This window comes from Rana temporaria, chromosome 2 (assembly GCF_905171775.1).
Source record: "Rana temporaria chromosome 2, aRanTem1.1, whole genome shotgun sequence".
Taxonomy (NCBI): Eukaryota; Metazoa; Chordata; class Amphibia; order Anura; family Ranidae; genus Rana; species Rana temporaria.
The window spans coordinates 442,244,529-442,258,849 of record NC_053490.1 but is presented as its reverse complement, the minus strand read 5'-3'; the positions used below and the strand labels follow the sequence as shown (position 1 = coordinate 442,258,849).

General features: G+C 44.4%; 1 protein-coding gene across 1 annotated transcript in view; it reads right to left on the bottom strand.

Moving 5' to 3' along the window:
- Positions 1 to 1,023: 1,023 nt before the first annotated feature.
- The window catches only part of IFT22 (intraflagellar transport 22), a 36,359-nt gene continuing 23,061 nt past the window's right edge, over positions 1,024 to 14,321 (bottom strand). Inside the window, exons 4-5 of the mRNA XM_040338427.1 lie at positions 11,945 to 12,147; positions 1,024 to 1,382 (exon numbers count right to left, since the gene is read on the bottom strand). Coding sequence (XP_040194361.1) covers positions 1,234 to 1,382; positions 11,945 to 12,147 — 352 coding nt within the window. The 3' untranslated portion in view covers positions 1,024 to 1,233. The remainder of the gene's footprint in view (positions 1,383 to 11,944; positions 12,148 to 14,321) is intronic.

The window sequence follows — 14,321 nt, the reverse complement described above, 5'->3', positions numbered from 1 at the left end:
TCCGATCATGTGTACGGGCATAATTGTACTCAAGACAATTGATGGACCAACCAGCGGCTCTAATTTTTGCATGCAATTATTGCCATCAACTATAGTCGCTAGCAATAATCACTGTGTTCTCTTCTCCACCCCCCTCCCCATCTGGCTGGAAGGGATCCCCCCATCAAAACTGACTGTGTGCTGATGAGGGACTTGAGCAGCTTTCTTTCCTCCAGCAAACCCATGGAAGGAAAAATGAATCATTTATAGCCTGCCCTAGGAAGCACCTAGCAACAAAGTACTACACGTACTTTGCCCCATTGCGGGGGTGGGGTCAAATGTTGCACAAAGTATAAGAAGTTACAGATCTAGTCCTAGGGTAGCTCCATAGAATGCTGCAAAAGAAAAGAGCCACCCTAAAACCTGGGGCAACTGTCATGGCACCGACCTAAACAGGAACATAGGTAAGGTTTTTAAAGATAAAGAAGCTGCATACTCAGTAAGTAATTAAAGGGGGTGTAAAGGTAAATGTTTTTTCACCTTAATGCATCCTATGCATTAAGGTGAAAAAACATTTGACGGTACCGGTCCACCCCGAACCCCCGTTTTACTTACCTGACCCCTCGAAAGTGCCACGTGCGTCCACGTGATCCTCTTCGGTTCCCAGCCTGGCCGTTGATTGGCTAGGCTGGATGGATTGATAGCAGCGCAGCCATTGGCTGGCGCTGCTGTCAATCACAGCTGATGACGCGGTGCGCCAGGGAGGCGGGGCCGAGTGATACAGTCGATGGCTATGCCTGCCGCTGTATCACAGGAGCGCGCTCGCAAAAGCTTTCCACCATGCGAGCTTGCTCGCATGAAGGTGGAAAGCTTTTGCGAGGAGAAGCCGAGACAGCCGACGAGGGACCCCAGAAGACCGGATTCGAGGACACTGTGCAAAACGAGCTGCACGTTTGTTATTTAAAAATAAAATAAAAATAAATTCTGCCTTTAGTGTTCCTTTAAATCAGCTGCTAAAAGTGCTTAAAAAATAAGGGTTCAATATTGTTTTATAATAATAATTTAATGTTGAAATATCACTACACAATTTAAGAAGCATAAATCCTTTAGTCTGTAAATGTATATTGTGATTATTAACGTGAATATCTCCTTGTGAACAAGCTCTAGTATTTCCATAAACTGTGCCATGTGAAGTCCATTTCTCCATAAGGAAACGCATCAGGAACAGACACATTACTTGCGTCACAGCGCATATTATGTGATAATTGACATCTCTTCCCGGTCCCTGCTCTCTGACAATGAAGTGACGACACCTCGGAGATATTTAACAAATTCCATTCTTACATCCTCAGGATCTTCTTCCAGATTGGATTGCACCAATGTTAATTTGCTTAAGGCTGGAGCTGTAAAATAAAACAGAAGGAAATGTTTATTATTATTATTATTATTATAATATTATTAATTGAGTCCAACAATAATGGTGAAATACAGCAGTAAATAAAAGGAGGACAATGCTGAAATATTTTCTGTTAACCGCTTGCCGACCAGCCCCCGTCATTATACTGAGGCAGGTCGGCGCGATCCCACGAGCCGTCGTAGCTGTACGTCGGCCCTTTAAGCTAAGATAGCGGCGCGGGCCCGCTGCACTGCAGGGGACCCAATGCATGTGCGATCGTGGGCAAAAGAGCCAGAACAGGGATGCGTGCGTCTGGTCTGTGAGGAGAGGAGAGACAGATCGTGTGTTCCCACTAGCTAGGAACAACGATCTGTCATCTCCTCTAGTCACTCCCATCCCCCTACAGTTAGAACACACATGAGGGAACACAGTTAACCCCTTGATCCCCCCCTAGTGTTAACTCCTCCCCTGCCATTTACACAGTAATCATTGCATTTTTTATAGCACTGATCGCTGTATAAATGTCAGGCCTTGTACACACGACCGGATCTGTCCGATGAAAACGGTCCGCGGACCGTCTTCATCGAACATGTCCGCTGGGATCATTTGGTCTGATGGCTGTACACACCATCAGACCAAATTCCCCGCGGACAGGATACACGGTGACGTGGCCGCGCCGATGACGCGGCGACGTGCGCGACCCTGGAAGGTCAATGCTTCCACGCATGCGTCAAATCACTTAGACGCATGCGAGGGCTTTCGGCCGAGCGGACATGTCCGGTGAGTCATAGAGACGACCGAACATGTCCGACGGACAGGCTTCCAGCGGACATGTTTCTTAGCATGCTAAGAAACATTTGTCCGCTGGAAACCTGTCCGCTCGGCCGGGAATTCGGTCCGGTCGGCCGTACAGACGACCGAACATGTCCATGGAAACTGGTCCGCGGACCAGTTTCAGCAAAACATGTTCGGTCATGTGTACGGTGCCTAAATGGTCCTAAAAATGTGTCAAAAGCATCTGTCCACCATAATGTCGCAGTCCCGATAAAAAAAAATAAAAATAACGCAGATCACTCCCATTACTAGTAAAAACAAAATAATAATAAAAATGCCATAAATAAATCTTTCCCATAGTTTGTAGACGCTATAACTTTTGCACAACATATGCTTATTGCGATTTTTATTACCATAAATATGTAGAAGAATACATATCAGCCTAAACTGAGGAAAAAAATTTTTTTTTTTATATTTTTAAGAAAATTGGGGATATTTATTATAGCAAAAAGTACAAAATATATATATATATTTTTTTTCAAAATTGTCGTTCTGTTTTTTGTTTATAGTGCATAAAAAAAAAAACAAACAAACGCAGAGGTGATCAAATACCACCAAAATAAAGCTCTATTTGTGGGGAAAAAAGGACATCAATTTTGTTTGGGGGCAGAGTCACACGACTGCGCAATTGTCAGTTAAAGAAACGCAGTGCCGTATCGCAAAAAATGGCCTGGTCATTGAGCAGCCAAATCTTCCGGGGCTGAAGTGGTTTAATACATCTGTCTATTATCATTATTATACAGGATTTATATAGCGTCAACAGTTTGCGCAGCACTTTACAAGGGGAAGGCAGTACAGTTACAATACAGTAATGTATACAGTACAACAATACTACAGTAGCTTCATTTAATATATTATTAATTTATATTTGACTGATCTAGCACTGAAGTAGCAAAGGAGGGAAGATTGAGATTTTTCTTGAACAAAGACACAGATCAGGATTATGGATTGGCTTTGAAGAATACAGAGGTCATAGGAGATTTGTAGTCCTTCACAGTGTATGCAGGTCAGACCAAGAGCCAATTTGTGGCTTGCTTCTTACATTTTTAAGTGTTTTTGAGACACATGTAAAACAATGTATGAATTTTAAAATGGCTCTAAAGGAACAGTGTACACTAATGGCTCAGTTGCAGTATATGAGTCTGGCTGTCCAATGCATAGACAAGGTCATTTGACTTACCGTATTTATTGGCACCTTCATTTTAAGAGGGAAGTTTCAGGAAAAAAACGTAAAATTTTAAATAAAGAACTTTGGGCACTGAAAATAAGGGTCAGTGCCCATCAATGCAGCCTGATCAATGCCCATCTGCAGCCTCACAACTGCCCATCAATGCAGCGTAATTAATGCCCATCTGCAGCCTCACAATTGCCCATCAATGCAGCCTGATCAATGCCCATCTGTACCCCCACAATTGCCCATCAATGCAGCTTGGTTAATGACCATCTGCAGCCATCCCATTGCCATGAATGCAGCCTGATCAATGCCTATCTCAGGGAGGGGGGCAGGATGAGTGCCGTCAGATTACATACAGCGAGAATCTCTTGTTTACTCGGCGGCCTCCTTAATACAAAGTCCCACCTCCTGGACCGGCTTCTATGATAGACAGAACACTGGTCCAATGCCGGCCCAGGAGACGGGACTTCCTATTACAGAGGCTGCTGAGTAAACAGGAGTTTCTTGCTGCATGTAATCCGACGGCCCCCTCCCCATTCTCTCAGAGGCAGCCAAAATGGAGTATCGGCATTAAACACGCACACATCATTTGCAACCGATTTGCAGGGTGAAAAAGTGAGTGTTGCACGCCAATAAATACAGTATATTGTTTTTGTTCACACCAATGCAACATGTTGGTACACGCAGAAAAAAAGTAGGACAGGTTGCATTTTTAACCAGTACATCCCAGTGTGCTGCAGGGCATAGAGGTGAATGAAATATCAATTTGTGATATTTCAATGCAGTTAAAAAAAACAGTAAAAAAAATGTTATTGCATTGTAATAACACAATGCACCACCTCTACACAATACACACAAGCAGGTATGCATTATATGGAGTATAACACACACACACTGAGCTGAAATAACAATGTACATGAACTCATAAAAGATAAAAATTTCAACTTCTGGTACATTGCTCAAAAAAAGCAGTAATGAATTTCATGCTATATCATATGCTCAACATTTCATAATTCTCAATATTTTTTCGTGTTCTATGCATGTGCATTTTTGCAGACTCAAACGGAACATATTTAAAAAATAAAAAAATTACGATGCAAGCCTTGCAGCACATTTACTTTGCTGTATTGGAATGAAATGATGTTTGAGAGTCTCACCAAACCATTAAAGCCTTACCAGCAGCAAGCTAAAGCGAGTCCACAAACTGATATTCTACTGCCATCTAGTGTCAAAAGGTTAAAAACACACCTTCCAATCACACACACAGCCTTATGTTTATTTTTTAATCAATTCAGAGCCGAATTCCCACAACCACCCTATAGACTCAAGCCCTGTACACACGGCCCAGAATCTCGTCAGGAAAAAAAATGTCGTCTTTCCGGACGAGATTCTTGGCAAGAATCTCTTGCCGCCGGAGTGAACACACACTCCATTCAAAAGAACGCGGTGATGTCATTGACTATGACGAGCATGTGCTCGTCACATTCAATGCCGTCGCCGCCATCTTTCTACACTCTACCTATGCCTTGGAAGCTACCGCGCATGTGTCTAAGTCATTTAGAGCATGCACGGGTTTCCACGGCAACAGGTAAGTATACAGACGCTCGGGTTTCTCGGCAGGAAAACACTGCCAAGAATCACGACGAGAAATAAGAGAGCTGGTTCTCTATTTTTCTTGTCGAGATTTTGGGCAGTTTTCTTGACAAGAATCCTCAAAGCCTCGTACACACGCTCGGTTTACTCGGCAAGAAAGCTCTGCCAGCAGTTTTCTTGCTGTTTCTGGCCGAGAAAAACGAGCGTGGGTATGAGGCTTAAGACTTTTAGGGCAGGTTGAGTGAGCGGTAAGTAACCTTTTTTCCTGGTAAGTAAATGCTTCTAAAATAAATCTACAGTAAATAGGTCTCCAGCTGTTTTTTCCACTTTGTATTTATGTGGTAGCCTGAAAAAGTGCATCCAGATATATGACTTCAAGACTCGGGTCCTCTCACTCCTACAAAAAGACCAGTTGGAGGATCATAATGGGAAGCCGTATTAACCCCTAAAGATGCAAAATAGTAAGGAAAACAATAAAACAAATGTCACTGTAAGAATACATACTTAGCCTACCTTAACCGTTTGCCGACCGCCACACGCACTTTTACGTCGACAGAATGGCACGGCTGGGCATATGGGCGTGTATATACGTCCCCTTAATGTCGCAAGCTCCATGACCGTGCCCGCGGGACCCACAGACTCGATGTCCGCCGGTGTCCCGCGATCGGGTCACAGAGCTGAAGAACGGGGAGATGTCAGTGTAACATCTCCCCGTTCTTCCTAGTGACATGTCACTGATCGTCTGTTCCCTGTCATCAGAAACAGCGATCAGTGACATGTCACAAAGCCACACCCCCTGACAGTTAGAAGCACGTTAGAAGACGTCAATTTTGTTTGGAAGCCATGTCGCACGACCGCGCAATTGTCAGTTAAAGCGACGCAGTGCCGAATCTCAAAAAGTGGCCTGTTCTTTGGCCAGCGAAATGGTCCGGGGCTGAAGTAGTTAAAAGTGGACAGTGTCAGTCAGTAGGGAAGTGGATGGTGTCAATCCGTGGTTACTGCTATGGGGGGCAGAGGCCACGACTGTGAGGAGTGATGTAAAGGGCAATAGAGGACACTTCTATGGGGGGGGGGGGGGTAATGTGCAGGGTAGTAGAGGACACTTCTATGGGGTGGCCCTGCCCATAGCAGTATACTCTGCCCCCTTACATAATTTCCCCCCACAGTAGTGTCTTCTACTGCCCTTCACATTTCGCCCCCAGCACACACTTATCAGCCACTCGGATCGCTTTTAGCAGAAAGGGAAAATCTGGCTGAAAATTGTAATACTGGTGTTATGACTGACAGCTGCACCATGGCCCCGGTATAACCACTTGAATACACTTACGTGTAATATATATATATATATATATATATACACACACACATACACACACACACTAGGGTTGTCCGATTCCGAGTATTTGCGGGAGTACTCATACTCCCGCAAATACCCCCCATGCCTAAATAGAGTACTTGCCCCGCCGCAAGCACTGATCGCTGTATAAATGTCAGGCCTTGTACACACGACCGGATCTGTCCGATGAAAACGGTCCGCGGACCGTCTTCATCGAACATGTCCGCTGGGATCATTTGGTCTGATGGCTGTACACACCATCAGACCAAATTCCCCGCGGACAGGATACACGGTGACGTGGCCGCGCCGATGACGCGGCGACGTGCGCGACCCTGGAAGGTCAATGCTTCTACGCATGCGTCAAATCACTTAGACGCATGCGAGGGCTTTCGGCCGAGCGGACATGTCCGGTGAGTCATAGAGACGACCGAACATGTCCGACGGACAGGCTTCCAGCGGACATGTTTCTTAGCATGCTAAGAAACATTTGTCCGCTGGAAACCTGTCCGCTCGGCCGGGAATTCGGTCCGGTCGGCCGTACAGACGACCGAACATGTCCATGGAAACTGGTCCGCGGACCAGTTTCAGCAAAACATGTTCGGTCATGTGTACGGTGCCTAAATGGTCCTAAAAATGTGTCAAAAGCATCTGTCCACCATAATGTCGCAGTCCCGATAAAAAAAAAAAATAAATAACGCAGATCACTCCCATTACTAGTAAAAACAAAATAATAATAAAAATGCCATAAATAAATCTTTCCCATAGTTTGTAGACGCTATAACTTTTGCACAACATATGCTTATTGCGATTTTTATTACCATAAATATGTAGAAGAATACATATCAGCCTAAACTGAGGAAAAAATTGTTTTTTTTTTATATTTTTAAGAAAATTGGGGATATTTATTATAGCAAAAAGTACAAAATATATATATATATTTTTTTTCAAAATTGTCGTTCTGTTTTTTGTTTATAGTGCATAAAAAAAAACAAAAACAAACGCAGAGGTGATCAAATACCACCAAAATAAAGCTCTATTTGTGGGGAAAAAAGGACATCAATTTTGTTTGGGGGCAGAGTCACACGACTGCGCAATTGTCAGTTAAAGAAACGCAGTGCCGTATCGCAAAAAATGGCCTGGTCATTGAGCAGCCAAATCTTCCGGGGCTGAAGTGGTTTAATACATCTGTCTATTATCATTATTATACAGGATTTATATAGCGTCAACAGTTTGCGCAGCACTTTACAAGGGGAAGGCAGTACAGTTACAATACAGTAATGTATACAGTACAACAATACTACAGTAGCTTCATTTAATATATTATTAATTTATATTTGACTGATCTAGCACTGAAGTAGCAAAGGAGGGAAGATTGAGATTTTTCTTGAACAAAGACACAGATCAGGATTATGGATTGGCTTTGAAGAATACAGAGGTCATAGGAGATTTGTAGTCCTTCACAGTGTATGCAGGTCAGACCAAGAGCCAATTTGTGGCTTGCTTCTTACATTTTTAAGTGTTTTTGAGACACATGTAAAACAATGTATGAATTTTAAAATGGCTCTAAAGGAACAGTGTACACTAATGGCTCAGTTGCAGTATATGAGTCTGGCTGTCCAATGCATAGACAAGGTCATTTGACTTACCGTATTTATTGGCACCTTCATTTTAAGAGGGAAGTTTCAGGAAAAAAACGTAAAATTTTAAATAAAGAACTTTGGGCACTGAAAATAAGGGTCAGTGCCCATCAATGCAGCCTGATCAATGCCCATCTGCAGCCTCACAACTGCCCATCAATGCAGCGTAATTAATGCCCATCTGCAGCCTCACAATTGCCCATCAATGCAGCCTGATCAATGCCCATCTGTACCCCCACAATTGCCCATCAATGCAGCTTGGTTAATGACCATCTGCAGCCATCCCATTGCCATGAATGCAGCCTGATCAATGCCTATCTCAGGGAGGGGGGCAGGATGAGTGCCGTCAGATTACATACAGCGAGAATCTCTTGTTTACTCGGCGGCCTCCTTAATACAAAGTCCCACCTCCTGGACCGGCTTCTATGATAGACAGAACACTGGTCCAATGCCGGCCCAGGAGACGGGACTTCCTATTACAGAGGCTGCTGAGTAAACAGGAGTTTCTTGCTGCATGTAATCCGACGGCCCCCTCCCCATTCTCTCAGAGGCAGCCAAAATGGAGTATCGGCATTAAACACGCACACATCATTTGCAACCGATTTGCAGGGTGAAAAAGTGAGTGTTGCACGCCAATAAATACAGTATATTGTTTTTGTTCACACCAATGCAACATGTTGGTACACGCAGAAAAAAAGTAGGACAGGTTGCATTTTTAACCAGTACATCCCAGTGTGCTGCAGGGCATAGAGGTGAATGAAATATCAATTTGTGATATTTCAATGCAGTTAAAAAAAACAGTAAAAAAAATGTTATTGCATTGTAATAACACAATGCACCACCTCTACACAATACACACAAGCAGGTATGCATTATATGGAGTATAACACACACACACTGAGCTGAAATAACAATGTACATGAACTCATAAAAGATAAAAATTTCAACTTCTGGTACATTGCTCAAAAAAAGCAGTAATGAATTTCATGCTATATCATATGCTCAACATTTCATAATTCTCAATATTTTTTCGTGTTCTATGCATGTGCATTTTTGCAGACTCAAACGGAACATATTTAAAAAATAAAAAAATTACGATGCAAGCCTTGCAGCACATTTACTTTGCTGTATTGGAATGAAATGATGTTTGAGAGTCTCACCAAACCATTAAAGCCTTACCAGCAGCAAGCTAAAGCGAGTCCACAAACTGATATTCTACTGCCATCTAGTGTCAAAAGGTTAAAAACACACCTTCCAATCACACACACAGCCTTATGTTTATTTTTTAATCAATTCAGAGCCGAATTCCCACAACCACCCTATAGACTCAAGCCCTGTACACACGGCCCAGAATCTCGTCAGGAAAAAAAATGTCGTCTTTCCGGACGAGATTCTTGGCAAGAATCTCTTGCCGCCGGAGTGAACACACACTCCATTCAAAAGAACGCGGTGATGTCATTGACTATGACGAGCATGTGCTCGTCACATTCAATGCCGTCGCCGCCATCTTTCTACACTCTACCTATGCCTTGGAAGCTACCGCGCATGTGTCTAAGTCATTTAGAGCATGCACGGGTTTCCACGGCAACAGGTAAGTATACAGACGCTCGGGTTTCTCGGCAGGAAAACACTGCCAAGAATCACGACGAGAAATAAGAGAGCTGGTTCTCTATTTTTCTTGTCGAGATTTTGGGCAGTTTTCTTGACAAGAATCCTCAAAGCCTCGTACACACGCTCGGTTTACTCGGCAAGAAAGCTCTGCCAGCAGTTTTCTTGCTGTTTCTGGCCGAGAAAAACGAGCGTGGGTATGAGGCTTAAGACTTTTAGGGCAGGTTGAGTGAGCGGTAAGTAACCTTTTTTCCTGGTAAGTAAATGCTTCTAAAATAAATCTACAGTAAATAGGTCTCCAGCTGTTTTTTCCACTTTGTATTTATGTGGTAGCCTGAAAAAGTGCATCCAGATATATGACTTCAAGACTCGGGTCCTCTCACTCCTACAAAAAGACCAGTTGGAGGATCATAATGGGAAGCCGTATTAACCCCTAAAGATGCAAAATAGTAAGGAAAACAATAAAACAAATGTCACTGTAAGAATACATACTTAGCCTACCTTAACCGTTTGCCGACCGCCACACGCACTTTTACGTCGACAGAATGGCACGGCTGGGCATATGGGCGTGTATATACGTCCCCTTAATGTCGCAAGCTCCATGACCGTGCCCGCGGGACCCACAGACTCGATGTCCGCCGGTGTCCCGCGATCGGGTCACAGAGCTGAAGAACGGGGAGATGTCAGTGTAACATCTCCCCGTTCTTCCTAGTGACATGTCACTGATCGTCTGTTCCCTGTCATCAGAAACAGCGATCAGTGACATGTCACAAAGCCACACCCCCTGACAGTTAGAAGCACGTTAGAAGACGTCAATTTTGTTTGGAAGCCATGTCGCACGACCGCGCAATTGTCAGTTAAAGCGACGCAGTGCCGAATCTCAAAAAGTGGCCTGTTCTTTGGCCAGCGAAATGGTCCGGGGCTGAAGTAGTTAAAAGTGGACAGTGTCAGTCAGTAGGGAAGTGGATGGTGTCAATCCGTGGTTACTGCTATGGGGGGCAGAGGCCACGACTGTGAGGAGTGATGTAAAGGGCAATAGAGGACACTTCTATGGGGGGGGGGGGGGGTAATGTGCAGGGTAGTAGAGGACACTTCTATGGGGTGGCCCTGCCCATAGCAGTATACTCTGCCCCCTTACATAATTTCCCCCCACAGTAGTGTCTTCTACTGCCCTTCACATTTCGCCCCCAGCACACACACACATGCACACCGTAGTGTGCACTGCTCCCCCCCCCCCATAGCACTCTGGCACCGCTCCCCCCCCCCCCAAGAAGTGTCCTCTGCCCCCCCTTTTCCTCCAATAGCAGTGCCCCATAGCAGTGTCCTCTGCTTCCTTAACATTACCCCCCACACATAAGCAGTGTCCTACTTGTGTACACGGAGGACAGAGTGGAAGGCAGCCCAGTGCTGGATAGAGGGTGGGGGCAAAGTTACTTTTCATATTGAGCTGGTGATTGGTTGCTTAGGACCACCCTGTCCTCAGAATCAATCACTTGCGATTTAACTTGAAATGTTAATTTGGCCAGCTCCCCCTCCCAGCCTCCGTCCTGAGCAGATGACAGCAGCAGAGGAGGCGCGGCAGAGGAGGCTGGAATGGGGAAAAGGGCTGCCGTCTAGAATCCAGGCGTCAGCGGCGCAGGGACCTGTTCGTAGTCTACCTGTCACCTGCGCTTGTTTGAGATAGCAGATTGCCATGACCCAGAAGGCCGGTGACAGCATAATGCATCTGTAATCTGTAATAGCAATATGTAGAGAATGCACTCCCTCAAGGAAACAAAGAAATACAGCTCACAGCAAAATAGATGTCATGGTAGAACTAGAGAAGGCGGTGGTGGGTTTGTTTGGGGGTCACAGACAACAATCCAGAAGGAAAGGGATTTAAATTGACCTGCAATAAATACATTTCATAAATATATAAAACATTATTGGCTTCTTTACAGACCACCTTTAAGGAGTCAGCAGCTCCTAAAACCTAACCAGTCCTAAGCATACATAAGAGAGTATTTGAACTGTACTATCCAGCCGTTTATGGTCGGATTGGGGTCTCCAACAGTCCTGGCTGAGCTTTCTTGGCCATGTGGTTAATTGGAAGGGATATGTTTCTTGGTTCACTGGTAGAAACTTTCCTCAAGATAGACCAGGAATGGGGTGTCAAAGGTTAGTGCCTTTCCATATATATATATAAAAAAAAAAGCAAAAAAAAAAGCATACAGTACTTGTATAATGCTCGCTACAACATTTACACTCGGACCACTGGAGTCAGAAGAGGTTGGGCAACTTGAATGTTAATCTCTATAGGCACTTTTAGTTACCTGTATCACAGATAATAAACCCTTACACATACAAGTCACAAGCAGGCTCACTGTATGTTTTGAGAACATGCTTACACAAATCTGGTTTCTCTGAATTATCCCCTGATCCAGGCTTGTGGTGTGCTATCAGCAGGCACTGATTTTCTTGTAACTTTTGTTGTTGGATGAAGTTACTGTGCCACATTTCAATTTCCTTGAGGTGACTTGGAATGTCTGCATTAAAAATGATCATTACCCCATGGGAATCTTTCATTATGGCGGGCCAGGAACTTTCAAACCTATAGTACAAAAAAAAAAAACACACACACATGTTAAGCAACTTATTTTTGTTATAGCAAATTATAGTTAAAAAAAAATAAAGGAAAGGCTGTTATCAAGAATGAAGTGTAGGCACGTAGAGATGCCTGTATGTAACTGCAGCGGTTTTCATTTCCCTCTCCTATGCCCACATGCCAGGCCATTCAAAACAGGGAAAGCCCTGACATTTCTAGGTAGTGTCAGAGCTTACCTGCTTCCTCCTACCCTCTCCCATTCCTATTCGACTATCACCATGTCAGGCTGTTTCATGAGAAATGTGGATAAGGTGAAGGGGATGGGGGGGATCAACTAACGCCATCAAGAAGTGTTTGGGGATTGCTCACTCGCCTAAGAATGGCCGAGCATTCAGACATAACAGGACAATGAAAGTTACAGGCACCTAGGTAAAATGAAACATTTCTTATTTTGCAGCAGTTGCAGAAAATTAAATATTAAAATAATTGATGTCCCTGCAAATATTATACCACCAGATTGGATCAGGATAGGGATCGAAAGCCACACTTAAGAGCGGCAGCAGAGAAGGGGTATGACCCCTGCTACTGGTTCTAAATGCGATCCAGCGGCTTATCAGCCACTCGGATCGCTTTTAGCAGAAAGGGAAAATCTGGCTGAAAATTGTAATACTGGTGTTATGACTGACAGCTGCACCATGGCCCCGGTATAACCACTTGAATACACTTACGTGTAATATATATATATATATATATATATATATACACACACACATACACACACACACTAGGGTTGTCCGATTCCGAGTATTTGCGGGAGTACTCATACTCCCGCAAATACCCCCCATGCCTAAATAGAGTACTTGCCCCGCCGCCGCCGCTACGCCGCATCCCCGCTGACGCCGCCGCTTGGGTAATACGGGCGAGCTTTCATTTGAATAGCTGTAGTGTTTCCCGCCGTGCCGCGTATAGACACTCCCCCTTGCTCGGGTAAACTGTCCAATCCCGAGCAAGGGGGAGTGTCTATACGCAGCGCGGCGCGAAAGACTACAGCTATTCAAATGAAAGCTGTAATGTTCCCCGCCCGTATTAACCAAGCGGTGGCGCGGCACGGCAGCATGTAGGTAAGGGGGACATGGCTGCATATATGGGGGGGGACATGGCTGGATATGGGGGGGACATGGCTGCATATGGGGGGGACATGACTGGATATGGGGGGCACATGGCTGCATATTGGGGGGGACATGGCTGCATATGGGGGGGGCATGGCTGCATATGGGGGGGGGCATGGCTGCATATGGGGGGGACATGGCTGCATATGGGGGGGACATGGCTGCATATGGGGGGGGACATGGCTGGATATGGGGGGGGACATGGCTGCATATGTGGGGGGACATGGCTGCATATGTGGGGGGACATGGCTGCATCTGTGGGGGGACATATTTAAAAAAAAGTATCGGTATTCGTTATCGGCGAGTACTTGAAAAAAAGTATCGGTACTTGTACTTGGTCCTAAAAAAGTGGTCTCGGGACAACCCTAATACACACACACACACACACACACACACACACACACACATACACACGTGATTGTGTAGCAAGCAGTTCAATTACAACTTCCACCAATTAGCTAAATGCAAAGATTAAAAGGCATATTTTACCTGCCCACCTTTTTTTTTTTTTTTATCTACTATTGAACCTTACACAACTATACCAACTAGATGATGACCACGTTTCCTCGTTCAGCTTTAGAGCTTCCTGTGTCACTGGATCACAGGTACGACGATACTGAATTATTGATCAATTAGCAGACTTGGAGTACAAGCGTGACTAAAGGCCCGTACACACGATCAGAAAATTTTATGAAAAATACCGCTTTTGAATTGATCGTACGATAATCTAATCGTTCGTACACAGTTTTTAAAAGCTGATCACAACAGTTCATGTGAACTTATCTGATAGGACAAGCACGAAAACAAACTTTTCTCGAACGATATCAGATCGTATGATTTTCTTTAAATCAGTACAGTCGTCATCCAAAAATACAATACAAAAACATGACACTTCCGAATTTTTATTCTGCCATATGAGAATTTTCGTAACTTCCTTATCTTCGATACGAGACTAGCATGCAAATAAACATGGACGATCATTCGTCTGATATTCTCATTGTGTGTACCAGG